The sequence below is a fragment of the Schistocerca serialis genome, chromosome 1, assembly GCF_023864345.2.
Source record: "Schistocerca serialis cubense isolate TAMUIC-IGC-003099 chromosome 1, iqSchSeri2.2, whole genome shotgun sequence".
In the NCBI taxonomy this organism is placed as follows: domain Eukaryota; kingdom Metazoa; phylum Arthropoda; class Insecta; order Orthoptera; family Acrididae; genus Schistocerca; species Schistocerca serialis.
Window position 1 is genome coordinate 871,843,753 of NC_064638.1, and position 26,319 is coordinate 871,870,071.

Here is a 26,319-nt window from a genome sequence, read left to right on the forward strand (position 1 = left end):
GCTCCTACACTCCAATGGAATATAAATGAGCACAGGACTCGTCTGGAAGAAGTGACTCTTGTAGAGGACAGACCCTTTTGCCTCTGCCTTAAAGAGATTCATTTTAAAGAGAGTGATACACCTGTACTTGGTGGATATCACCTTTATAGAGAAGGCGACCTTACTGGTAACAGGGTAAAAGGTGGGGCTGCAGTGTTCATAAAGGACAGTTTTCGCTCCTCACCTATTCCCCTAACAACAACACAGCAAGCGGTTGCTGTTCGGATAGTGGCCCATGTTGAAATCACAGTGTGCTCTGTGTACTTACCAGCCCCATGAGCTTCTTAACAGTGGGGTCCTCATTCATCTTCTTGATGAACTACCTCACCCCTTTCTCCTTTTGGGGGACTTCAATGCACACAGTGCACTGTGGAGTTCTAACACCATGTATCCAAGGGTCAGATACCTGAGGATATGCTACACACATCAGATCTTATACTGCTGAACATGGGTCAAGCCACACATTTTAGTACTGTTACAGGTTCGTGTACACCCATAGACCTCTCCTTCTGCTCACCTGCTCTTGCAGACATTGCTCATTGGGCAGTGGACGATGACCTTCATGGTAGTGACCATTTCCCAATATGGAGCCATCTGCCTGATGAAGCAGATTCCAAAAGAAAGTCACTGAGATGGTTATTCAAAACGGCTATCTGGATGCTTTGCAGGCAGTTAGCTGTTTTCGAGCAATGTTACGGTGTCTAGGACTGGGTGGATCACATTACAGCTGTGTTTCACTATGCTGCTGATGCATCCATCCCAAACTCTGTGGAAACGCCTGTGAATCAATCTGTCACCTGGTGGAATGATGAGTGTCATTTTGCAATCAGGCACAGGAGGCCAGCTATGCACAGATTCAATCGATGCCCTGCAGATGAGAATCTTGCAAACTTTTGAATGGCACATGCAAAGGCAAGGGGAGTAATTCGGGAGAGTAAGCAGAGGCCGTGGCAAGAGTTCCTGGACTCCATCAATAGGTCCACACCTGCAAGTAAAGTATGAGAAGCCATCAGGAGGCTCTTGAGGCACAATTCACGACTGCAAAGAGCAGCTGTACGAATACAGGGGTCTCTTGTAATGTTGACAGGGGATATGGCTCAGACAGTGGCTGAATCATATAAATCCATTACAGCTAATTCTAGCCAGTATTCCAACTTCCGTCGCTATCGGGAGGCACAGGAAAAGGCAAAAATTGATTTATGTTCCATCAACATGGAAGAATACAACCAGCCTTTTGGGAGCTGGATTCTGCATTGTCAGTTGCCCGAAACCAGGTCCCTACTCAGTCACTCCCAGTGTATGTTCAGGAGGTATCATTCCATGCTCAATAACCTGACCTTGCTTGAAGCTGCAATTCAACAAGCTTCCCTTCATAAGCAACACCTTACCAGTGTTTTCTTCGATTTGGGAAAGGCCTACGATACTACCTGGAGGCATAATATTTTGTTGCACCTCCACTAGTGACGATTCCGTGGACGACTACCAACCTTCATATGATCCTTTCTCTTGGATAGATATTCTAGATACAAGGTTGGGAATGTCCTGTCTGACCATTTTAAGCAGGAGAATGGTGCCCCTCAAGGGAGTGTTTAGAGTGTCACGTCTTTCGCCATTCCAATCAACAGTATTACATCTACAGTGCCATGTCCAGCTCTGTATTCCTTGTTTGTGGATGACTTCTTCATCTTCTGTGCATCCTCCAGCCTCGCCACGGGTACTCGGCAATTGCAGCTGACGATCAGCCCGTTGGAGGAATGGTCTAGCACCACAGGTTTTAAATTCTCATTAGAGAAAACAGTTTTTATTGATTTTAATCATTCCTGCTGTCTGTTTGACTTACCCGTTTCAAAACTGGGGGACACCATTCTTACTTTTAAGGATAAGGTGAAGTATCTGGATCTTATCTTTGATGAGAAGTTAACATAATTGCCACACCTTAAAGAACTAAAACTCAGATGTCTAAAAGCCTCAAACATCCTGAAATGTGTCAGTCATAGGTCTTGGGGAGCTGACAGGGCATGTCTGCTCCAACTTAATAAGGCCATTGTGCGACCCCAGCTTGAATAAGGATGCCAGATTTATAGGTCAGCAAGGCCTTCATACCTTAAAATGCTGGATGCAGTTCACCACGAGGGTATTAGGCTGTCAATAGGGGCATATTGCACGAGCCCTGTTGTTAGTTTGTGTGCAGAGGCTGGTGATCCTCTGCTGTTTATTCGACACCATCTTCTCATGGTACACCAAGCATATAGGACATTGTCCATTCCTACATCACCAGCATCCAGTTACGTTGTTCAGCCGCCATTGGAACAGCTGTTTGATCAGTGGCCACAAGCAACATGGCCATTTGGGATGCATGCAAAGGAGAGTTTATTATGCAGAACTGTTTGCTGTCGTGAGAATAGAGGAGCAGATTAGACGGCATTGTGACAAAAAAAATTATCATCTGCTCTGATTCTCAAAGTGCCCTTCTCGCTGTTGGACAGATTTATCCAGAAGATTGGATGGTGCAAGAGGTACAGGTCACTCTCCTTCTCTTGCAAAGGCGAAACAAGGAAATCATTTTTTGCTGGGTTCTAGGGCACCTAAGCATCCAGGGAAATGAATTCGCTGATGCCGTTGCCAAGGAGGCTTGCTCCCTTCCTCCTCCTGCTCGCTGTTCAGTCCCTCTGCGAGCTGTCACTTCAGTTCTGACCAGGTAGACCATTTGTTGGTGGGAGTCTCAGTGGCTGGAAGTGAGGAATTATATACTGCCTTCCATTAAGACTTCAGTGTGACCATGGATTACCTCCTTCCGCTTGCGACAGTGTGAAGGAGTAGCCCTTACTTGGTTCAGAGTGAGACATTGTCCATTGAGACACGGCTTCCTCTTATGTCGGGAGGAGCCCCTAGTATGCCAGTATAACAAATTTTAACAGAATGTGTTTTATATGGAAATCTGAGGGTTGAACTGGGTCTCCCATAGAATTTTCTCTCTGTTTTCACTTATAACGAGGCAAATGTTGTTCGTGTCTTAAGATTTTCTGTGGTGTCCAGAATTTTTCTCAAAATACTGGGTGTGAGACCTTAATGTGTCACATGGCTGCAAGGGAGGGGAAGAAAACCAATGTGCACTCCGTGTGCATACCGGGGGGGAGTCATTCCAGATGAGTAAAGGGTCCTTCCGGATGCCATGAAGGGTACAGGGTGCACCCATCTGCAGGTGGTCGCTCATGTCGGCACCAATGATGATCGTCGCTATGGATCGGAGGAAATCCTCTCTAGCTTCTGGCTGCTATCAGATTTGGTGAAGACTGCCAGTCTCACTAGCCAGATGAAAGCAGAGCTCACCATTTGCAGCATCATTGACAGGACTGACTGCGTACCTTTGGTACAGAGCCGAGTGGAGGGTCTGAATCAGAGGCTGAGATGGTTCTGCGACCTTGTGGGCTGCAGATTCCTAGACTTACGCCAAAGGGTGGTGGGGTTTCGGGTTCCGCTGGATAGGTCAAGAGTCCACTACACACAGCAGGTGGCTACACGGGTAGCAGAGGTTGTGTGACATGAACTGGGCGGTTTTTTAGGTTAGAAGGCCATGGGCAAGTACAGAAAGGGCAACAGCCTCAAAGGGTTGCGGGCAAAGTCAGGACATGCGGGGACCAAGCAGCAATCGGTATTGTAATTGTAAACTGTCGAAGCTGTGTTGGTAAAGTACCAGAACTTAAAGCACTGATAGAAAGCACCGAAGCTGAAATCGTTATAGGTACGGAAAGCTGGCTAAAGCCAGAGAAAAATTCTGCTGAAATTTTTACAAAGGCACAGATGTTGTTTAGAAAGGATAGATTGCGTGCAACCGGTGGTGGCCTGTTTGTCACTGTTAGTAGTAGTTTATCTTGTACTGACATAGAAGTGGATAGTTACTGTGAATTATTATGGGTGGAGGTAATACACAACAGCCAAGCTAGGTTAATAATTGGCTCCTTTTACCGACCTCCCAACTCGGCAGCATTAGTGGCAGAACAACTGAGAGAAAATCTGGAATACATTTCACATAAATTTCCTCAGCATGTTATAGTCTTAGGTAGAGATTTCAATTTAGCAGATATCGGCTGGGACACTCAGATGTTTAGGACGGGTGGTAGAGACAGAGCATCAAGTGACATTATACCTCGAGCAATTAAACAGAGAACCGACTCGTGGAGATAACATCTTGGACCTACTGATAACAAACAGACCCGAACTTTTCGACTCTGTATGTGCAGAACAGGGAATCAGTGATCATAAGGCCGTTGCAGCATCCCTGAATATGGAAGTTAATAGGAATATAAAAAAAGGAGGAAGGTTTATCTGTTTAGCAAGAGTAATAGGAGGCAGATTTCAGACTACCTAACAGATCAAAACGAAAATTTCTGTTCCAACATTGACAATGTTGAGTGTTTATGGAAAAAGTTCAAGGCAATCGTAAAATGCGTTTTAGACAGGTACGTGCCGAGTAAAACTGTGAGGGACGGGAAAAACCCACCGTGGTTCATCAACAAAATTAGGAAACTACTGTGAAAGCAAAGAGAGCATCACTGCAAGTTTAAACGCAGCCAAAACCTCCAAGACAAACAGAAGCCAAACGATTTCAAAGTCAGCGTAAAGAGAGCTATGCGTGCAGCATTCAGTGAGTTCGAAAGTAAAATTCTATGTACCGACTTGACAGAAAATCCTAGGAAGTTCTGGTCTTATGTTAAATCAGTAAGTGGCTTGAAACAGCATATCCAGACACTCTGGGATGATAATGGCATTGAAACAGAGGATGACACGAGTAAAGCTGAAACACTAAACACCTTTTTCCAAAGCTGTTTCGCAGAGGAAGACCACACTGCAATTCCTTCTCAAAATCCTCGCACAAATGAAAAAATGGCTGTCATCGAAGTAAGTGTCCAAGGAATAGAAAATCAACTGAAATCACTCAACAGAGAAAAGTCCACTGTACCTGACGGGATACCAATTCGATTCTACACAGAGTACGCGAATGAACTTGCCCCCCTTCTAACAGCCGTGTACCGCAAGTCTCTAGAGGAACGGAAGGTTCCAAATGATTGGAAAAGAGCACAGGTAGTTCCAGTCTTCAAGAAGGGTCGTTGAGCAGATGTGCAAAACTGTAGGCCTATATCTCTTACATCGATCTGTTGTAGAATTTTAGAATATGTTTTTTGCTCGCGTATCATGTCATTTCTGGAACCCAGAATCTAGTCTGTAGGAATCAACGTGGATTCCGGAAACAGTGATCGTGTGAGGCCCAACTCGCTTTATTTGTTCGTGAGACCCAGAAAATATTAAATACAGGCTCCCAGGTAGATGCCACTTTCCTTGACTTCCGGAAGGCGTTAGATACAGTTCTGCACTGTCACCTGAAAAACAAAGTAAGAGCCTACGGAATATCAGACCAGCTGTGTGGCTGGATTGAAGAGTTTTTAGCAAACAGAACACAGCATGTTGTTCTCAATGGAGAGACCAAGCAGATAGTGTCGGAAGTTCCATGGAGCTTTTCGCGGATGATGCTGTAGTATATAGAGAAGTTGCAGCATTAGAAAATTGCAGCAAAATGCAGGAAGATCTGCAGTGGATAGGCACTTGGTGCAGGGAGTGGCAACTGACACTTAACATAGACAAATGTAATGTGTTGCAAATATATAGAAATAAGGATCCTTTATTGTATGATTATATGATAGCGGAACAAACACTGGTAGCAGTTACTTTTGTAAAATACCTGGGAGTATGCGTACGGAACGATTTGAAGTGGAATGATCATAAAAATTAATTGTTGGTAAGGCGGGTGCCAGGTTGAGATTTATTGGGAGAGTCCTTAGCAAATGTAGTCCGTCAACAAAGGAGGTGGCTTACAAAACACGCATTCGACCTATACTTGAGTATTGCTCATCGGTGTGGGATCCATACCAGGTCGGGTTGACAGAGGGGATAGAGAAGATCCAAAGAAGAGTGGCGAGTTTCGTCACAGGATTATTTGGTAAGCATGATAGCGTTACAGAGATGTTTAGCAAACTCAAGTGGCAGACTCGGCAAGAGAGGCGATCTGCATCGCAGTGTAGCTTGCTGTCCAGGTTTCAAGAGGGTGCGTTTCTGGATGAGGTATCGAATATATTGCTTCCCCCTACTTATACCTCCCGAGGAGATCACGAATGTAAAATTAGAGAGATTTGAGCACGCATGGAGGCTTTTTGGCAGTCGTTCATCCCGTGAACCATACACGACTGGAACAGGAAAGGGAGGTAATGACAGTGGCACGTAAAGTGCCCTTTGCTACACACCGTTGGGGGTGGCTTGCAGAGTATAAATGTAGGTATAGTGGCTGGGTCACGTATTATTTCTAAGTCATCATCTAAGTTGGTTATTTGTCCCTTTTTTAACAGCATCTTTACAAGTATTTTGTCCATGATTTTATTTAGTTATCCTGCTGTGTCTTGCTGGGATTTTATTACGGGCTTTTCTGAAGCTCACCTTCTTAGGGTTGCTTTGTGATTCCTGTGATGGGATCAAATGTAGTTCTCCCGTTTACTGTTGTCTTTCCATAGATTTTCACAATCTTCTTCAGTATATCATTGTTGCCAGGCTGCTGATGACCTAGCTGTTTAGTGCCCTCTGCTATAAATAATAATAATAATAATAATAATAATAATAATAATAATGGCTATTTATAGCCGAAATCTAGATTACCAAGCATAATAAAAACTAACAGGGTTGCGAGTGGACTGCTGTGTGCCTCTCCTTCCATACAATGTACGGTTGCTGTGCACAGCAGTTCCTGATGGAATCCAAACTGATTGTATGCAAGTCAAAGATTAATTCTGACAGGCAATGAAAAAAAATTATATATTCTGTTGTGTAGGCCTTCATCCATATGGAAAAATTCGAACAGTCAGCTCTAAAAAAAGTGTATAAGGAACATCGTCAATGGTACCGATTTGTTTCTGTAACTCAGCGCTGCATTTTATCAGATTTGTTGTTACCGTTTGTCAGGGACTGAAAAGTTTCTTGGACCACACAGACAACCTGGAAGACATGCCAACAATTGTTGGTAGCCCTCTGTGTAAGATAAAAAATTGTCAAATTTTTGTGAGGTGTATGTAAGAAGAAGCAATACACTGCTTGATTCCTTTAGGAATGTATGCTATCAGAATTTCAATAGTAAACTACACTGTGATTAACACCACATCTCTGCTAACAAATGGCATCCAGGTGATCCGGCATGCAAATTTTTTTGGTCGTATCAACAAGACTTTCAACGACAATACACTTTTGTTGTGGGTGATTGTTAGAGTTCTCATGCATATATTTGTCTGTATATGTGACTTTCTGAAAGACTTCGTTCCAGCCTTCCATCAGTCTGCCTTGTAAAGAAAACATCGAAGAAGGATATTGCACTGTCGTTTTCCACTTCCATAGTAAACTGGAGTTTAAAAAAAAAAATAAATAAATAAAATTTTGCATTATTATTTTCCTATTTTCCTCCCCCCATACACACACACACACACACACACACACACACACACACACACAAATTATGAATTTAATATTCAGCACTACTCTTTACAAACTAAAGATGTCACCATTTTTTTATTTTTTATTTTATTTATTTATTTATTTATTTATTTATTTATTTTTTTAGCAAACCATTGATAACTCTTTACCTATTTCATTCTTGCAATGACATTTCTTGCTCACGTTTAGTGTAAAATGTACACAACAGGCAACATTTACGCCCCTAATCTAATTAAAATTACATAATTCGGCTTACAAAATTTCTCCTTTCCAGTGGAAAAATACTTTCTATTACTCATATTTACAGCATTTGTAGTTTCATATGTAATGTATGTACAGTATTCTTTAAGTATTTAAATTATAGAACATTAATTTTTAATAGTTTACATTTCACTAACATGTCATCTCTTAGTTTATGTTGGTACTCACTCCTCTCACTTTCCAGCCAGTTCAAATTCTTGCCGACTCAAGCACCCCTAGAGTCCTGTAGTTTAGAATTAACTTGGTCAGCAGGGTATGTAGCATCCAAGAAAATAAGTTGTACACACAAAAGTTTCTAGTCTCACCATGTTAATTACATACAACAAATGGAATGTTAACGAAGCATAAAATATGTAAAGCACTTTTTTGTCTAACATGTCTTAATAGCTTCTTAGAACAGATTGCCTTCAGCAGTATCTGGGATGCTGAAAGGAAATGCAAAATACATGAGAAAAATGCTGATCTCACACAATAATATCCAGCTTCCTTGGTGTTAGCAAGTGCTGACTGGTGAATTACACATGCACGGGTGTACATCCACATACCTTAATAGCTTTTGAGCCACTGATCATTCTCTAATTAAATTGAGAGGCGCGCTAGTTACATCTGAATGTGTACTTCGAACTAGGGCTGTTGATAAGATATCAATATTTATCGGCAATATTTTTTCCCCTGATATATCGATATCAAAATGGCAGTATCGAGTGCCAGTATTTTTATTTTATATTATGTTTTTTTCGCAATTTTTGGTATATGTTTGAATTTGTTCTTTTGAAATTGTAGAACAACATAATATTACTTTCTCTGTGTGAAGCAATATTTCTACTCTCTAAACTTTCAACACGCCCAATCTTTTTCTTTGTCTATGGGAAGCAAGTATATGTGGCACAAAAGTAGTAGTCCGATTGCACTGTTTGGGGTGACAGTGTGAATGCAATAACATCATTTCCGCTGTGAAGAAATAGCACACTAGTTCCATTAAAAAGCAATTTTTAACACAAGTAGTATGCTATTTCTTCACATTGGCCTTCTTCAAAAACACTTTCTGGAAATGAGGAACAAAAATCTAAATGACAAGATTGGTGTTTGCGGTTGGATGGAGATGTGTGAGGGGGAAACTCTGACATAATCAGCGCTTGGCACTACCAACGGAAACTGCAACAATTAGCTACACCATACAGTTTTGGCTGTACAACTGTTAGGTCATTGACTTTGGGGGGGGGGGGGGGGGGGGGGAGAGGAAGAACAAAGAGAAATCAACTTAAAGTGCCCTAGACAAATCTGATATGTGACAAAACCGAGCGATGGACCCATCGGCCACCTATTAATGTACCACTTTATGCAGTTATCAGTGTTAGCAGAGTGGTTATTGCCAAGCATGAATGTGCATCATTTTCCTTTCAATTCTTGCTGTAAGAGGGATAGGCGGGCTGCTAGTTTGTTGGTGTAAAAATGTCTAATAATAAATCAATACTTAAATACTCATCTCTAAAACTGGCAGGATATCTACAACGTGTAGCCGATATTTTTATGGGCCAATATGTCTATAGTTTTTGTGTTGGTATATCAATACTTTTTCTTGATATATTGAGAGTGGATATTGATATTTTTTTAAATATCAATTTATCAGATTCCCAAAATTTTTAACAATGCCAACAGCTCTACTTCGAATAGCAACCATTTAGAGATTAAAACAATGAAAACTCCAGCTCGGAATGTTAACAATATTATGAAAAGGATATATTGTTACTCACCGTAAAGATTTGTTGAGTTGCAGACAGGCGCAATGAAAAGACTTTTACTCATTATAGTGTTTGGCCAAAGACTTTTTCAGCAAAGAAAACACACGCACATTCACACAAGCAAGCACATCTTGTGCGCACCTGACTACTACCACTGCCAGTACCAACCAGATTCGATTCTGGTTAGAGCTGGTGGTGGTAATGGTCATGTACATGAGGTGTGCTTGCTTTTGTGTGTGTGTGTGTGTGTGTGTGTGTGTGTGTGTGTGTGTGTGTTTTCTGTGCTAAAGAAGGCTTTGACTGAAAAGTGCAATATGTAACAGTCTTTTCGTTGAGCCTGTCTGCAGCTCAATGCATAATCTTCATGGTGAGCCAGCAATCTGTCCTTTTCTTAATATTGTTCATGTATAGATTAAGCTGTATTTATATGATCAAATTTGCTCTTTGCAAAATAGATGTATAACAATGCCTCATCAAGCGTTACTGATAATTTTACAGATAAAGGTAATTGTAAGCTTCTGAGCTTATTTAATTAGAAGTGGCTGCTGTGGTAAGACAAGTGTGTTCTTGTTACTATGCCAAATCAAATAGTTTCCCATGTTGCATGACTGGAATTTTATAAAACCTTGCACCTGCAGTCAGCATGACACTTGAGATCAGGATGGGCAGGACATATGGCATTGTGTGTTTTGTTGTGGAAAGGCCATTTGTGACACTTTCTGGCAGATTAAAAATGTATGCTGAACTGAAACTTTTACCAGAGATTCTTACCTTTTTGCTTAGCTATCAAAGCATGACTCACACTCACAACTTTACTTCTGCCGATTCCTTTTTTCTTACCTTTGAAACTTTTTCATTCTGTGATTAGTGAGGGTCATGAGTCTTGCTGGAGTCATGCAACATGGGAAACTATTTGATTTGGCATAGTGACAAGAACACACTTTTCTTACTACAGCAGCCACTTCTAATTAAATTGCTCACAAGTTAACAGTTACCTTTACCTGTAAAATTATCAGTAACGCTTGATGAGGCATTGTTACACATTTATTTTACAAAGAGCAAATTTTATCATATAAATACAGCTTAATCTATACATGAACAATATTAAGAAAAGGACAGATTGCTGGCTCACCATTGCAGCATTGAGCTGCAGACAGGCTCAACGAAAAGACTGTTACATATTGCACTGGTCTCACCTAGTCCTGCACCCGGTTTTCATCTGCAAAGAACTGTCAGATCAACGCACACTGCATCCCACAGGTTATGCAAGCACTGAGTTATTCATATGCCACAGTGTCAGTCCCATAAGTACCTTCATTTGTAAAAGACAGTCACCGTCTGAGTGAACTGCCAAGAGCAACAATGTATTAATAACAGGTTGCAGTCATTTATTGCGGGTCATAGGAGTGAACTGAGATAACAGTGCAGCAGATTGCATACAAACTCAATTCTGGTCAAGCATTGCATGTTGCAGAGATTAGCATTAACACAGTACTGCTAAGGTTTGATACTCTAAGCACAGGAAGATAAGTCACAAGAATCATCAGGTCAGTTCAAAACGGGCACTCGTCATGCAGGTGGTGAAGGCCTTTGATATATTTTTCTCTGTGTCTCTTTGGAAATTTATTCCTTTTCAACACCTGAATTGTAAATTTGGACAAATGATGGGCAATGTTGCCGTCCCCCTCTCCCTGGCCGCCTCCAGGTCAACTGATCTGTCCTGTTAAGCACATTCAGGACACCATTGAGGGATATGCACCTTGGGCTCAGCTTTCACTATTCTCCATAAGTGATGGATAATAGTTGAGTAGTTGTGAAGCATTATGGCTACACAGTGGTGTCACTGTCTTGTGCATCTGCTCACTCGCACGTGTGTTATGTGTTTGTGTGCGCGTGTTGGGGGGAGAGGGGGGGGGGGGGGCTCCGTGCCATAATGTGTTGTCACTGTCATCAGAGTGAAAAGGAGTGTTGCTACATATTATTAGGTATGTGTTTCTAATTAAGTTTCTCGTGAGCCTATTTGTGAGAACTAACCTCTCCCTTTCACCTGAGAAATACATACTTGATGAGAAATAATGATGCTTAATGAAGCTTTTTTCCTCTCTTTCCAGTTTTTATCTGTCCGAAATAATTCTGGCATTAGAACACTTACATATACAAGGAATCATTTATAGGTGAGTATTTTCAGAAAATGAAAAAATTCTGAAATCTTTCTCATTTGTTTCTTCCTCGTGACAGTATTTAACATTGAGCAATGTTGGCACAGAAACTAATATTCTGAGTTTGGGCTATGAGCTGCTAGGTCATTTATATTTCACTGTCGGAGGGTACGTGTACAAATATATTGATGCATGCAAGTGAATAGAAGCTAACTGAAATGAACCTATTTGACAGAGTGAAACCACAGGTTAGTTTGACAGTCACTCACTAATTTGAACTAATTTCTGTTGATAATGGGCACATGAACTGTCATGCCCCCTTTTTAAAAATTTTTTAAATGTCCGTCAACTTTACACACAAGCTTTACCACGTAAGACACGTTTCCATAAAAATCTGTTACATTTGAAACCGACCCTTGCAACATAGTATGAAAAAGTAATGATCACATGGAAACTTACTGGTTGCATCACATTGGAGGCCCTTATACACATCTGTTTGAATTTCTGATCTGACACCTTGATTTAGTTTTGTGTAAAAATGGGGAGACAGTTTATGTAGTCCACATCTGCCGATCCTCTTATACAGATACTGATGCCACTACGCTGAGTGAATTGTAGAAAAAGTTTAAGAATTGCCATTCTACATAAACATACATTGAACAATGTTATTTTTGACTGTCTGTTAACATTTGCACTTTGCATGAAGAAGATAGATTGAGAAAAGAAAGACACCATGCTCTGCCACAACACGCCCTTTCTGTGCCTTTTCAACCTTTTTAATTTTTATTTTTCTCTTTGTTTCCAGGTATGTTGATTCACAAACTTTAAAATAGCACACTGCTTCATTCAACAAGAAAATTTGTCGTCCTTTTCTAGCATTTCGTAACAACAGCCCAAAATTTTTTTTAGAGATGTCCATCCTGTGTAAAGTCTTCTGAAAAGCATTTCTGGGTGTACTTCATTTTCTTGAGAGGTCTGTCTTCAGAATTGCCCAAAATCCAGCCTCAGCTCCTGATGCAGACAATTGACGTAAGGCCTTTGCATGAGGAACATTTACCATTGATAGCTTATAGTGAAGATTCGCTGAAGATTTCCTGCTGTAGGCAATTGACTTAAGGCCTTTGCAAGAGGAACATTGACCATTGATAGCTTACACTGAAGATTTTTTATCTCTGTACTACATGTGGCATGTATGCCTTGTTTGCTTCCCTGGTGATAGTGTGCTTGCTCAGTAGACTAAACCTCACACCATAAACTTGTTTTTCCATACACACTTAGATTGATAGCACATCACACTTGACATAAAAAAAGACCCTTTGCACAAAGTTTGTGATATTGTGTAACTCATTAGTTTAAGTAAAATCAGTCAAAATTTAAACCATACTGAAGTAGATTGTTACTGGAACTGTACTGTAAGTGAAGGCTCAGTGCTTTAAGAAAGCTGTTTTGCAACGTTTCGCCAATTTGCTATCAGAAGGCTAACACTTAATTCATGTGAGTATGCTTATTAGTTGACTTACGTTTTCCATTGCCTTGTAAAATGAATTCTTCCATTTACAGTGGATTGCTTAATTTCTGTAAACCTGTGGGCTTTCGAAGACAGCTCCGGACTAGGACAGTAGCTTTCTTCACATCATTGTAATGAATGAAATTCACTTCTTTACATTGAGAATAATACTCTGTATATCTTCACAAGCATTCTCTCTTTAATCTTCATGTAATTCTCATTTATCAATTAGTATCACAGATTATCTGTCAAAATGCCTGTATTGTGTGAATGCAGAAAACTATAAGAAACATTGTGAAAGACATCAAAACACTGTCTTACTAAAAAAAAAAAAAAAAAAAAATCTATTCAGTATGAAATGAAACATGACACTTGTCATGTACACCAACATTATACTTATCACACATTTTTTTCCTCACAGTGTGCACACCTCTTGTGTGTTTTACTTGGCCCAATAAAATGATTTCTGGGATCTAGTCATATGTGTGCGCATGCCTGCCCTCCCTTCAGTTTGCTTCCCTGTGGTCCTCTTGTGTTTTGGTTTTACATTTTCTTTGAAAAGTACATCATCACTGTCCTCCTTTGGATGTCAAAAAGTGAGAGCTTTTCATTTGAGTTAACAGTTTGGTATACACACCGTGTGTTCACCATGTATGAGTAATGGCCGCCATCAACGCTTTTGTGATCGTGTACTCGTCTTATAAAGTGATATGGTTGTGCAGTAGATCAACTCCACCATTTTGGGCATTATGTTAATTAATGAGATGTGGCATTGTAACACATATTTCCTTTCCTTTGCCCATGAGCATCTTTAGCACAACTCAAACGAATAATAGAGCTGTGATTTGTGGCTACACGTACTGGTTTGTTGTCCCTTCATTTCACTACCAGGCCTTAATTCTCTTTATCATAGATCCCCATTTATTTATTTATTTATTTGTTCCAAATCAACCAAGAGGCATGCATTAATTCGCATCTCCCTTATTGTTCCAATAGCTTTTATTTTCTGCTTCCTCAATGTGATGAGTGTGTCAGCACTCATGGAAAAGTTGTCAAAGAACAGCTTTTCATTTAGATACTCTTGTTCTGGAATCGTGCAGGTTATCTCATTTATTACCATTGCTTCCAAAGACTCCGTTTTGTTGTCTGTCTTACCACAGTATGTTGAAATGTTACAAAAAATACCATTGGAACTCGAAAGAGACCAAATTTTGTATCTAAATTTGATAGTCTTCCCCTGTGTTGATAGCCTTCCCCTGTGAAATATCTTAACTGAATGTTTACTATAATAATGTATCATTATTTTATCAATTGTTCTGAATGAAATACACCAAATACCAAATCTGTTCTTCATTTTTCAAAGTACAACCTCAGTTTGCATATATTGTTACTTCTGTCCGTTTTGGAGTTGTCATTCAGATGACTGAATTTCTTTATTTCCCGAAATGTATTTCTTGGCATGGGGTTGAAGAATAAAGGGACACCAACATCTGGACCCTGTTTTCCCCAGTCATACTGTCATGGAAAAGCTTATGATTCCCACTCTGAAGTAGTATGCCACTAAAGACTGAAGTTCTTCTTTGGTTACAAGAAAATATATGTTGTTCTGTTGGTAAGCATAGATTTTGCTTCGTTCTGTAATAGTATTCACTAGTTCCTCAGAAAAAATTCCTCAAACATCTGGAGCATTGTCTTATTTGCTATATATTCTGCAACATAATTTTCATTGCTCTTATGTGGTTCATTAGTATTTGTTCACATTATACCACTTACATTTGTGTGTGTGTGTGTGTGTGTGTGTGTGTGTGTGTGTGTGTCACTTTCCACTTTCTTCACTTAACTGTCTGGAGGTAAATCAGTAACATTAGTTTCATCCCTGTTGGTTGTAAGCTCTGAAGTACCCACTGCATCTTGTACAATATAATATTGTTCAGCGCATTTTCTGAAATGTCTTCATTTGTTATTTCATCTGCATTGGGTGGAATAATCACCAATTCTGTGTCATGAGCTTCATCTTCACTCACTTCATAGCTCTTCAGTTCTGCTGGAACTTCAACTATCAGTCCACATGGCATTGTTTTTATCCTATTGTAAAATGTGAAACGAAATATTTCACTCTGGTACCCAACCCTGCAGAAAATCTAATAAAATTTGTATAAAAAAAGAGCTCAGCAGTCTAAATATTAATTTTTGTGTAATTCCAACATTGCAATAGTACCAGGATGAGTAACTCAGTATATTTGTAGTTTATTAATTAAGGTTTCTATAACAGTCACAAATAATATTTTTAATCATGACTATAGTCAAGTTGCTGCTGTAAGAACATCCTAGCAGTTGCAATGCTACTTGATTTTGTAAACATCTCTACATCAATGCTTTAGTGTTACCAGAGCTCTGTAGGCAGGTATTATTTTCATTGGCAGCAGTCTGTGCTTTATCATTGAAAGCTGGCAACAGAGATGCCAGCTGTCAGGGATCAACTTATGCTGACTCAACTATACTTTCGAACTTTTCATTCATTCTCATACCATTACCTATACTAGAAGATACAATGTTGTATTTCACATTTTATTGATAACATTCCTCTAATATAGGTAATTTCTTAATAAAAATATTATTTACATCTCTGACAAAAACCAAAATTACCAACCACAATTAAGAAATTACAAATAGAAATTTTTGTATATAATACATGTATATGTATTATATAAAAAAATTTCTATTTGTAATTTTATAATACATGTATATGCACCCCCCATGAACCATGGACCTTGCCGTTGGTGGGGAGGCTTGCGTGCCTCAGCGATACAGATGGCCGTACCGTAGGTGCAACCACAGCGGAGGGGTATCTGTTGAGAAGCCAGACAAACGTGTGGTTCCTGAAGAGGGACAGCAGCCTTTTCAGTAGTTGCAGCGGCAACAGTCTGGATGATTGACTGATCTGGCCTTGTAACATTAACCAAAACGGCCTTGCTGTGCTGGTACTGCGAACGGCTGAAAGCAAGGGGAAACTACAGCCGTAATTTTTCCTGAGGACCTGCAGCTTTACTGTATGATTAAATGATGATGGCGTCCTCTTGGGTAAAATATTCCGGAGGTAAAATAGTCCCCCATTCGGATCTCCGGGAGGGGACTACTCAAGAGGACGTCATTATCAGGAGAAAGAAAACTGGCGTTCTATGGATCGGAGCGTGGAATGTCAGATCCCTTAATCGGGCAGGTAGGTTAGAAAATTTAAAAAGGGAAATGGATAGGTTAAAGTTAGATATAGTGGGAATTAGTGAAGTTCGGTGGCAGGAGGAACAAGACTTCTGGTCAGGTGACTACAGGGTTATAAACACAAAGTCCAATAGGGGTAATGCAGGAGTAGGTTTAATAATGAATAAAAAAATAGGAGTGCGGGTTACCTACTGCCAACAACATAGTGAACGCATTATTGTGGCCAAGATAGACACAAAGCCCATGCCTACTACAGTAGTACAAGTTTATATGCCAACTAGCTCTGCAGATGATGAAGAAATTGATGAAATGTATGACGAGATAAAAGAAATTATTCAGGTAGTGAAGGGAGACGAAAATTTAATAGTCATGGGTGAATGGAATTCAATAGTAGGCAAAGGAAGAGAAGGAAACATAGTATGTGAATATGGAATGGGGATAAGAAATGAAAGAGGAAGCCGCCTGGTAGAATTTTGCACAGAGCATAACGTAATCATAGCTAACACTTAGTTCAAGAATCATAAAAGAAGGTTGTATACATGGAAGAATCCTGGAGATACTAGAAGGTATCAGATAGATTATATAATGGTAAGACAGAGATTTAGGAACCAGGTTTTAAATTGTAAGACATTTCCAGGGGCAGGTGTGGACTCTGACCACAATCTATTGGTTATGAACTGTACATTAAAACTGAAGAAACTGCAAAAAGATGGGAATTTAAGGAGATGGGACCTGGATAAATTAACTAAACCAGAGGTCGTACAGAGTTTCAGGGAGAGCATTAGGGAACAATTGACAGGAATGGGGGAAAGAAATACAGTAGAAGAAGAATGGGTAGCTCTGAGGGATGAAGTAGTGAAAGCAGCAGACGATCAAGTAGGTAAAAAGACGAGGTCTAATAGAAATCCTTGGGTAACAGAAGAAATATTGAATTTAATTGATGAAAGGAGAAAATATAAAAATGCAGTAAATGAAGCAGGCAAAAAGGAATACAAACGTCTCAAAAGTGAGATCGACATGAAGTGCAAAATGGCTAAGCAGGGATGGCTAGAGGACAAATGTAAGGATGTAGAGGCTTGTCTCACTAGGGGTAAGATAGATACTACCTACAGGAAAATTAGAGAGACATTTGGAGAAAAGAGAACCACTCGTGTGAATATCAAGAGCTCAGATGGAAACCCAGTTCTAAGCAAAGAAGGGAAGGCAGAAAGGTGGAAAGAGTATATAGAGGATTTATACAAGGGTGATGTACTTGAGGACAATATTATGGAAATGGAAGAGGATGTAGATGAAGATGAAATGGGAGATACGATACTGCGTGAAGAGTTTGACACAGCACTGAAAGACCTTAGTCGAAACAAGGCCCCGGGAGTAGACAACATTCCATTAGAACTACTGACGGCCTTGGGAGAGCCAGTCCTGACAAAACTCTACCATCTGGTGAGCAAGATGTATGAGACAGGCGAAATAGCCTCAGACTTCAAGAAGAGTATAATAATTCCAATCCCAAAGAAAGCAGGTGTTGACAGATGTGAAAATTACCGAACTATTAGTTTAATAAGTCACAGCTGCAAAATACTAACGCGAATTCTTTACAGACGAATGGAAAAACTGGTAGAAGCGGACCTCGGGGAAGATCAGTTTGGATTCCGTAGAAATATTGGAACACGTGAGGCAATACTAACCTTAAGACTTATCTTAGAAGAAAGATTAAGAAAAGGCAAACCTACGTTTCTAGCATTTGTAGACTTAGAGAAAGCTTTTGACAGTGTTGACTGGAATACTCTCTTTCACATTCTGAAGGTGGCAGGGGTAACATACAGGGAGCGAAAGGCTATTTACAATTTGTACAGAAACCAGATGGCAGTTATAAGAGTCGAGGGGCATGAAAGGGAAGCAGTGGTTGGGAAAGGAGTGAGACAGGGTTGTAGCCTCTCCCCGATGTTATTCAATCTGTATATTGAGCAAGCAGTAAAGGAAACAAAAGAAAAATTCGGAGTAGGTATTAAAATTCATGGAGAAGAAGTAAAAACTTTGAGGTTCGCTGATGACATTGTAATTCTGTCAGAGACAGCAAAGGACCTGGAAGAGCAGTTGAACGGAATGGACAGTGTCTTGAAAGGAGGATATAAGATGAACATCAACAAAAGCAAAACGAGGATCATGGAATGTAGTCAAATTAAATCGGGTGATGCTGAGGGAATTACATTAGGAAATGAAACACTTAAAGTAGTAAAGGAGTTTTGCTATTTAGGGAGTAAAGTAGCTGATGATGGTCGAAGTAGAGAGGATATAAAATGTAGACTGGCAATGGCAAGGAAATCATTTCTGAAGAAGAGAAATTTGTTAACATCGAGTATAGATTTAAGTGTCAGGAAGTCGTTTCTGAAAGTATTTGTATGGAGTGTAGCCATGTATGGAAGTTAAACATGGACGATAACTAGTATGGACAAGAAGAGAATAGAAGCTTTTGAAATGTGGTGCTACAGAAGAATGCTGAAGATAAGGTGGGTAGATCATGTAACTAATGAGGAGGTATTGAATAGGATTGGGGAGAAGAGAAGTTTGTGGCACAACTTGACTAGAAGAAGGGATCGGTTGGTAGGACATGTTTTGAGGCATCAAGGGATCACAAATTTAGCATTGGAGGGCAGCGTGGAGGGTAAAAATCGTAGAGGGAGACCAAGAGATCAATACACTAAGCAGATTCCGAAGGATGTAGGTTGCAGTAGGTACTGGGAGATGAAGAAGCTTGCACAGGATAGAGTAGCATGGAGAGCTGCATCAAACCAGTCTCAGGACTGAAGACCACAACAACAACAACATGTATATGGTAATACTGCACATCCACAAAGGAGCGGTAATGTAACCTCCCATCTGAAATAAACTGATTGCTGTATGGGCATCTTTTCGTATATGTAAAACGCACACTTGCAGACAAGTAAATCACAATTCACTGTTGTACAGAAACTACCAGCAAGCATAAGGCGCAGCCAAGTGTGAAAATAGAAAATAGACAAAATAATTATTTTCAAAAAAATAAGCTAATTAGAGAAAATGATATCTTTTCACTTGGCAGTCATTATAGCATTCAGTTCAACCTTTACATATAACATTCAAAGCTAAGAGTTTTGTTACATAGAAATAAATAAAATATTTGTGTCCCTAAAAAGAGGCAATGGTAAATGATGATTTATCAGAGGAATTGATTCGCAAAGGATAATGTGTTCATCTTACATCTACAAAGGCATATTTATTTTCTGTTTTAACAAGTATTTATTGCTAACACACCACAGTACACAGCAGAGTCACATACAGAGCCTGTCGGAGATACTGAGCAGAGACCACGGACAACACTTGCTTGTACGTTAGGCAATTTGTCCATAAGCAGAGCCAAAAAGCCAATCCAGGACATAGTCCAATGTGCTGCAATCACTTGTTAGAGTGAAGGTTAATTTGGTCGCAGAATTGTAGGTCACGGCAGTGTCAAGGACGGTGTACAGAACTTGAGGCAAATTGAGCATGGCAAGTATCAAACATGAAGGGCCTGTAGCCGGCCAGCTTTATATGCGGTCCTTGAGCAGCAGAACTGCCCAAGTCACGAAGTGCCAGGAGTCATGCTTGGAGATCCCATAAACATTGGTGGTAGCCTTTTGGCTGTGTTCAGATAGTGCGCCAGGTTGGAGATGCCCTCTGTGGTATGTCAAGAACTGCTGCAATAAGAATCATATTTGTCTGCTGGCTTTATACCAGCCACAGTGGTGCCATCTCTGTTCTTGTGTTTTCTAAGGCTCTGGCTCCATATTTATGTTAGTGTTTTCAGCCAGGATACAAGATGAACTAATAAATTTTTATTTGTAAGACATCTGTAACTGTTCTGCAACATGTTAATGGTAAACAAATCAGCAACAACTGTAAAATACTCAATTGGCCGAAGTCTTTCACAATGGAAGTTATATATACCCCATCGTCATGTGTATCTAAATCTGAAGTAAAACAACCGTTATTACCTACTCAATTAAGCAATTACTATAATATTTTAAAAAATGTGTTTTGCTTTATTGTACTTATTCTATTATTAGTCATGTTTCTTTTCCTTATTTGTTAAGGTGAACATCTCCCATAATTGGCTGCAATTACTTTGTTATTACCTATATTGCTTCTGCATTTTTGCAGCATTCGTTCATGCTTGTACCTTAGGTCCTCTCCGTACCATGTTATGCACCCTCTTCACTTGTTTACCACGAACAGAGCCTACGGCTTTACTGCTCAGTCTGCTTGCTATAGCCACTCGGGTCACACTGGTGTCCTGTATCAGCAGTTGGTAAGTGTTGGCCTCAAATGTAGGCATTTTCTCATGGTTCGTCCTATCAGGTTGTAAGCTGACTTGCACTTGCCACAGGGTCGTTCTTTAGTTTAACTTTAATTTTTTTTAAATGTCTTCATTGATTAATGGAGTAGGTTACAACTGTTGTTTTACTTCATATTTCAGATACACCTGATGATGGAGCTAAAGCCCCGAAACTGTGGTAGTGTATAGTGACTTCTGTCATGCAAGACTTTGGTCAATAAAATATTTTACACCTGTGGCAGATTTATGTATCATGAACAAGATGAATTAAGTCAAACATGGGTAGAAACTTACACCACATCTGACATTTGTTGGGGCACAGAAGACAAAGTAACCAGGGCTTCCACTGCCCATACTAAGGCTGGATCACAAACAGAATGTCCAGCAGCAGGACAGCAGACCACACTTCAAAACCAGTCTTTTTAGTGTCTGCGCTGATGGAAGGCCTTGGACAACCCGTAGAAGCTGAACACTTACACGCATGCTCCCCATCGTGGGCATAATATCAAAGCATGTAGGAACGAACTTGTTACAAAACTCAGTACCTCCCAGTGCCTGCCGTGTGACTGAAGTGTGTCTGGGTCTGTTTCTTGCAACTGAGAGCAGGCTAGTGGAAACCACAAGATCCTGGAGATGATCCCAGCAGAGGAGTCGAAACATCAATTGTTTGAAGAACTGTGGCATGACCTAACAACCCGGAAGATTTTAACTTCAGTGGCAATGGCTATGAACGCCTGCAGACCAATATATTGTTTCTTCTTTCTGAAACAATCCCAGGCTTTACTTTTCTTGTGCACAGTCGAAGTGGTATTGTTAGATCCATTAAATACATCAACATACATAATAATGTCGTTCATCTAAAATCAGTAGATATTGGCACTTCTGTGACAAGGATAATAGCTTAATTTGGAGGTGGAGGAGAAATTTTCATGTCGGCCAAAAAAAAAGGGGGGGGGGGTGTAATAGTTGATGTTGTAGCCATAGGTTTCAGCAGTTTAGATCATTAACTGCAATGCAACTGTACTCTAAATCTCTCACATTAACTATAAATTGTGTGGCTTTGAGCACAGTAGCGGTATTCACAATTCTAAGGGAACAAATAGTTTATACTGTATCTGCTGATTTCCACTTCAGTGAAGCAAACTGTTTCATAACTTGTGCACTGAAGTAAAATGATTGGCATACAGTACTCACATCCAGGTTAAAGTAGTCTCACCCCAGACTGCTACTTCTGTACTGCTACAGAACTTCTTAAAATGAGGTGAACAGCATATGAGAGACATTAATAGGAGAAACACCAAGCCATGTCCATTTGATCATAATATTTGGTTAGGATATAATATACATAAAAACTAAGTGACTAATTACTATGGAGCAGAACACCACATGAAACAACTCGTGTTTATTGCAGTGGGTAACAAGTATAAACTGATGATCAGATTTTGTAGGCACTTCATATGTAGCATGTATTTTGTGTGCAAAATAAAGTAAAAATAAAAAAATGTATTTCCAACCCAAGAACAGTAACATAATTTAAGAGCAACTGCAACAAATGGAGTAAAGGTGTTTTAAGTCCTGACTGCTCCAGTCACTCCTATTCCAGCAGCCAGTGTTGGCCCCTTCGTCTTGCTGCAAATGTTTATTTAGTTTAATACCTTCAGCTGTCTCTGCTTGATTTATTAAATATTTTTATCTAAATTCTGTGAACAGTGAAGTAAAACTTGCTCATCTAGTGGATGTGCATCTTGAAAGTATCGCCTTTCATAGACTTTGTCTTTTTCAGGGATCTGAAGCCGGAAAATATTCTGTTAGATGCACAGGGACACGTAAAACTGACAGACTTTGGTCTGTGTAAGGAACATATCCAAGAAGGCATAGTGACACACACATTTTGTGGCACAATTGAGTATATGTAAGTTACTTCTAGCTTCACAGCTTAACATTATTTAGGATCCTTTATGCAGAATTGTAAACTATCTTCATTGTGAGTGTTGTGTATATTTTTATTGTTTTTTGTTCCTCTCTTCCCCATATTTATTAGACGTCACACAATCCCTCAAGTCCCACCTAGTCATCTATCGTACTGAAACCTCAGACTTATTACAAAGACATTGCAATGATATTATAGTATCAGAATTCCACATGTCTGGCTCTCTGTGATCTCTGACAAATGCAGTAGGTAAGTTTTCTAGGACAATATTCACAATGTAATTACCAGCAATTAAGTGACAAGGTATTCTAAACATGAGAACTTCTACCAGAACAACACAGCATAAATAGCATAACTACTCATAATGTGTGTCACATGTAGCTATCCAAAACTGAGCATGTTTAAAGTCTGTCCATGCTATTTACTGTGAGGGTTGCACAAAATAGAGTTCTGATGTATCTGCCATATGCGTATATTGTACTTGGAGACAGTTGAAGACCCAGTTTGTCCTAACTCATATCACATCTGATATGCCAAAATACTGTTGTGTGTTGATGTTCTCAATGGGTGCGTGGCCTTGGAAGCACAAGACACCTTAGCCCCTCTGCATGGTGTGCATAAACAAAGTGCCGTTACATGTGCTGATCAGTTGTTTGACAGAGTTGGTGGCTAAGTATCTTGCAAAGCATTTAAAAATCCTACATCTTGGCCATCACATGCCTCTAAACTATTTAATGATCTTTGAACACTAGCAGGGAACACAGTGAATGAAAGTACCCTATGTAATACATGGTTATCACAGGTTCTAACATACTTCTTGAAAATTCTAACTGCGTGTGTGTGTGCGTGCACCAGAGGCCTTAATTCTGTGGTGTAAAGTGCAGAACAGACCATGGAAACACTGCTCCGAAAAAGCCAGAAAACTCTCTGAAACATTCAATTCAAATGGTAAAATAACCCAACCAAATCACAGCACTACACAGTAATGGCTCTACACAAAAGCCACATCCAAGCACCTCAATAGCACCATATCAGAAATAAGTCAGTGGTTGCCAGTTACAAAAAGGATTGGTTGATACTAAAAACAAAGTACAGTAACAGATAAATTGTCCCACATAAAGACCATGCAGAAAGCAGCAGCAGTCAGTGAGTTGAAGTGCTTCTTCATGACCTCCCATCAAATTTACAGCTTTCATCTCTCTCACTATCAAACACAAATGTGCAGCTGTATTGGGATTTCCTCCACTCCACGTGTGTAATGGTAATGTCAGTTTTTAGCCAGCCTTCCATGTCATCACATCAGTCGTATGCATTGTTGAGATAGAGCTACTATACTGAAACTTCATGGCAGATTAAAACTGTTTGTCGGACTGAGACTCGAAATAGGGACCTTCGCCTTTTGTGGGCAAGAGCTCTGCCTTGGTCCAGCAAACAATTTCAACCTGTCAGGAAGTTTCATATCAGCGCACACTCTGTTGCAAAGTAAAAATTTCATTCTGTCTGCTATAGTTCTTGCAAATTAGTATTTGTCTATCCAGATGCAAGATACTTGGTCAGCAGTGCAACACTTGCCAAATGCAGTTTTCTAGCGCCACTGGGGTACCTTTGCCACACCCAGTCTGTGATTCAGTCCCATTCATATTGAATAGTTGCTTTTTGATACGTACAGCTGCATATCAGTGAGTCAGTGACATGTCTCAGTTAGCCAAATACCTTCATCTATTTATTTTATTATGAGTTCACTTGGATTTTTTACACACAGGCTACTTGCAGTAGGTAGTGTTTCAGCATAAGTAAATGTTAATATCAAGCAGTTTCCTCTTTTTCAAGCCAACTACTGTAGACATGTTACAGCATATGTTTTAAGCATATGAATTCCAATTGGTATTAAATTTTATTTATTTCAATGTTTCTATTTAGGGCTCCAGAAATCCTAACACGAAGTGGACATGGAAAGGCAGTAGACTGGTGGTCACTGGGTGCATTGATGTATGATATGTTGACGGGAGCGGTATGTTTTTATAACTAAAATATTTAATGTATGTTTACCTATTAGTAACTCTGTGAAACACTTATTATATGTGAATGATACACAAGAGCATGTATCGACAACATCAACAAAGACATGCTTAAGTAGTGAAGGGGCAGAAGCAGTCAGTCAATTCCAATTAGACAAGATTATATACTATATACTGGTGATAATTCCAGAAGTGCTGGAACAGTATGTACATATAAAAGCAGGAAACAACTAAATAAGAAACTGCATAATTTTAATAGTAGTAGTAGTAGTAGTAGTAGTAGTAGTAGTAGTAGTTGAACAAATGAAGATCATTCATTGCTAAAGTAGAGAATTACATGTGAGGGACCAGCAGTTAATTACTAAAGAAGAAAAGTAACCTAGAATTGTGATTAAAACATCATCATTCTTTAATATTTTTAATTTAATCTTTATGTTTTATTATTATTGTTTCAGCCACCATTCACAGCTGAGAACCGCAAGAAAACAATAGAAAAAATCTTGAGGGGGAAACTAGTTTTACCACAGTACCTTACACCTGATGCTCGGGATCTGATACGCAAGCTCCTTAAGGTGAGAGGCTGTGTGGAAAAATAACCATACTCATAATGTTGCCCTTAATATATAGTAGCATTAAAGGAATGTACATAGCCAATAACTTGTAGAGTGTCTATTAAACATTTTTTATTCAGAAATATAATTATTATAAAGGCAAAATAGGTGTGCTTATAAAAATACCTAGTAAAAGTAGCCCACACTATAGAGGATTTTAGGACCTCAGGCTTTCAAAACATAAGGATCTTTCAGAGGTCATAGAGCAGGAAAATATAATATATATTTCTGTTTAACCTTTTAGTGCTGCATGGGGTGCTGTGGACACTCCACAGATTAAAAACCACTCCTATTATTAGTTTGAAAATTCATAATTGTCAAAAACCCCTGTTAGATTTCTGTATAAGGGCTGTATAAATAATGAAATTACTAAGCCCAGTTGTGTTACTGTGACCGTTGCCTATGTTAAATGTCAACGTGCAATAACCACTCACAGAAGCTAGATTGCAGGACAAGCTGTGGAGGATATATAAAGTGTGTCTGTGAGACACACAATGTAATGCAGTCGTCATAAGGTGGAAATGGAGTGATTTAGCTGACCTCCAAAAGGGCATGATCATTGGCTTTCAGACCAAGGGTGGAAGCATTTCCAAAATGGCTAAGTTTGTAAACTGTTCATGTGCAGCTGTGGATAAAATAAACTCATATACCATGCATGGCAAAATGACACTATCCAAAACTTTGCATCGAAGCAACTATGGAGCACCACAGGCCATAGATGACAGGAGTGAATGACTTTTCAGTGAAAATTGCTGCATATGGGCCTCCACAGCAGGTACATGGTAGATATACACATGCTGAAGACTGTTCGTTGGCAACAAAGGCTGAAATTTGCATGCCAGCGCTGCAACTGGACATCCACTGAGTGGCGACAAGTGGCCTTTTCGGATGAAACACGTTTTATGTTTCAATCATCAGAATGGTCCATGTTGAAGAAGGGAGATTTATGGTGTGG

General features: G+C 39.7%; 1 protein-coding gene across 1 annotated transcript in view; it reads left to right on the forward strand.

Annotated features, from left to right (window-relative positions):
- The window catches only part of LOC126486056 (ribosomal protein S6 kinase beta-1), a 168,837-nt gene that overhangs the window by 79,401 nt on the left and 63,117 nt on the right, over window positions 1-26,319 (forward strand). Inside the window, exons 5-8 of the mRNA XM_050108921.1 lie at window positions 11,681-11,743; window positions 22,589-22,717; window positions 24,656-24,746; window positions 25,209-25,325. Coding sequence (XP_049964878.1) covers window positions 11,681-11,743; window positions 22,589-22,717; window positions 24,656-24,746; window positions 25,209-25,325 — 400 coding nt within the window. The remainder of the gene's footprint in view (window positions 1-11,680; window positions 11,744-22,588; window positions 22,718-24,655; window positions 24,747-25,208; window positions 25,326-26,319) is intronic.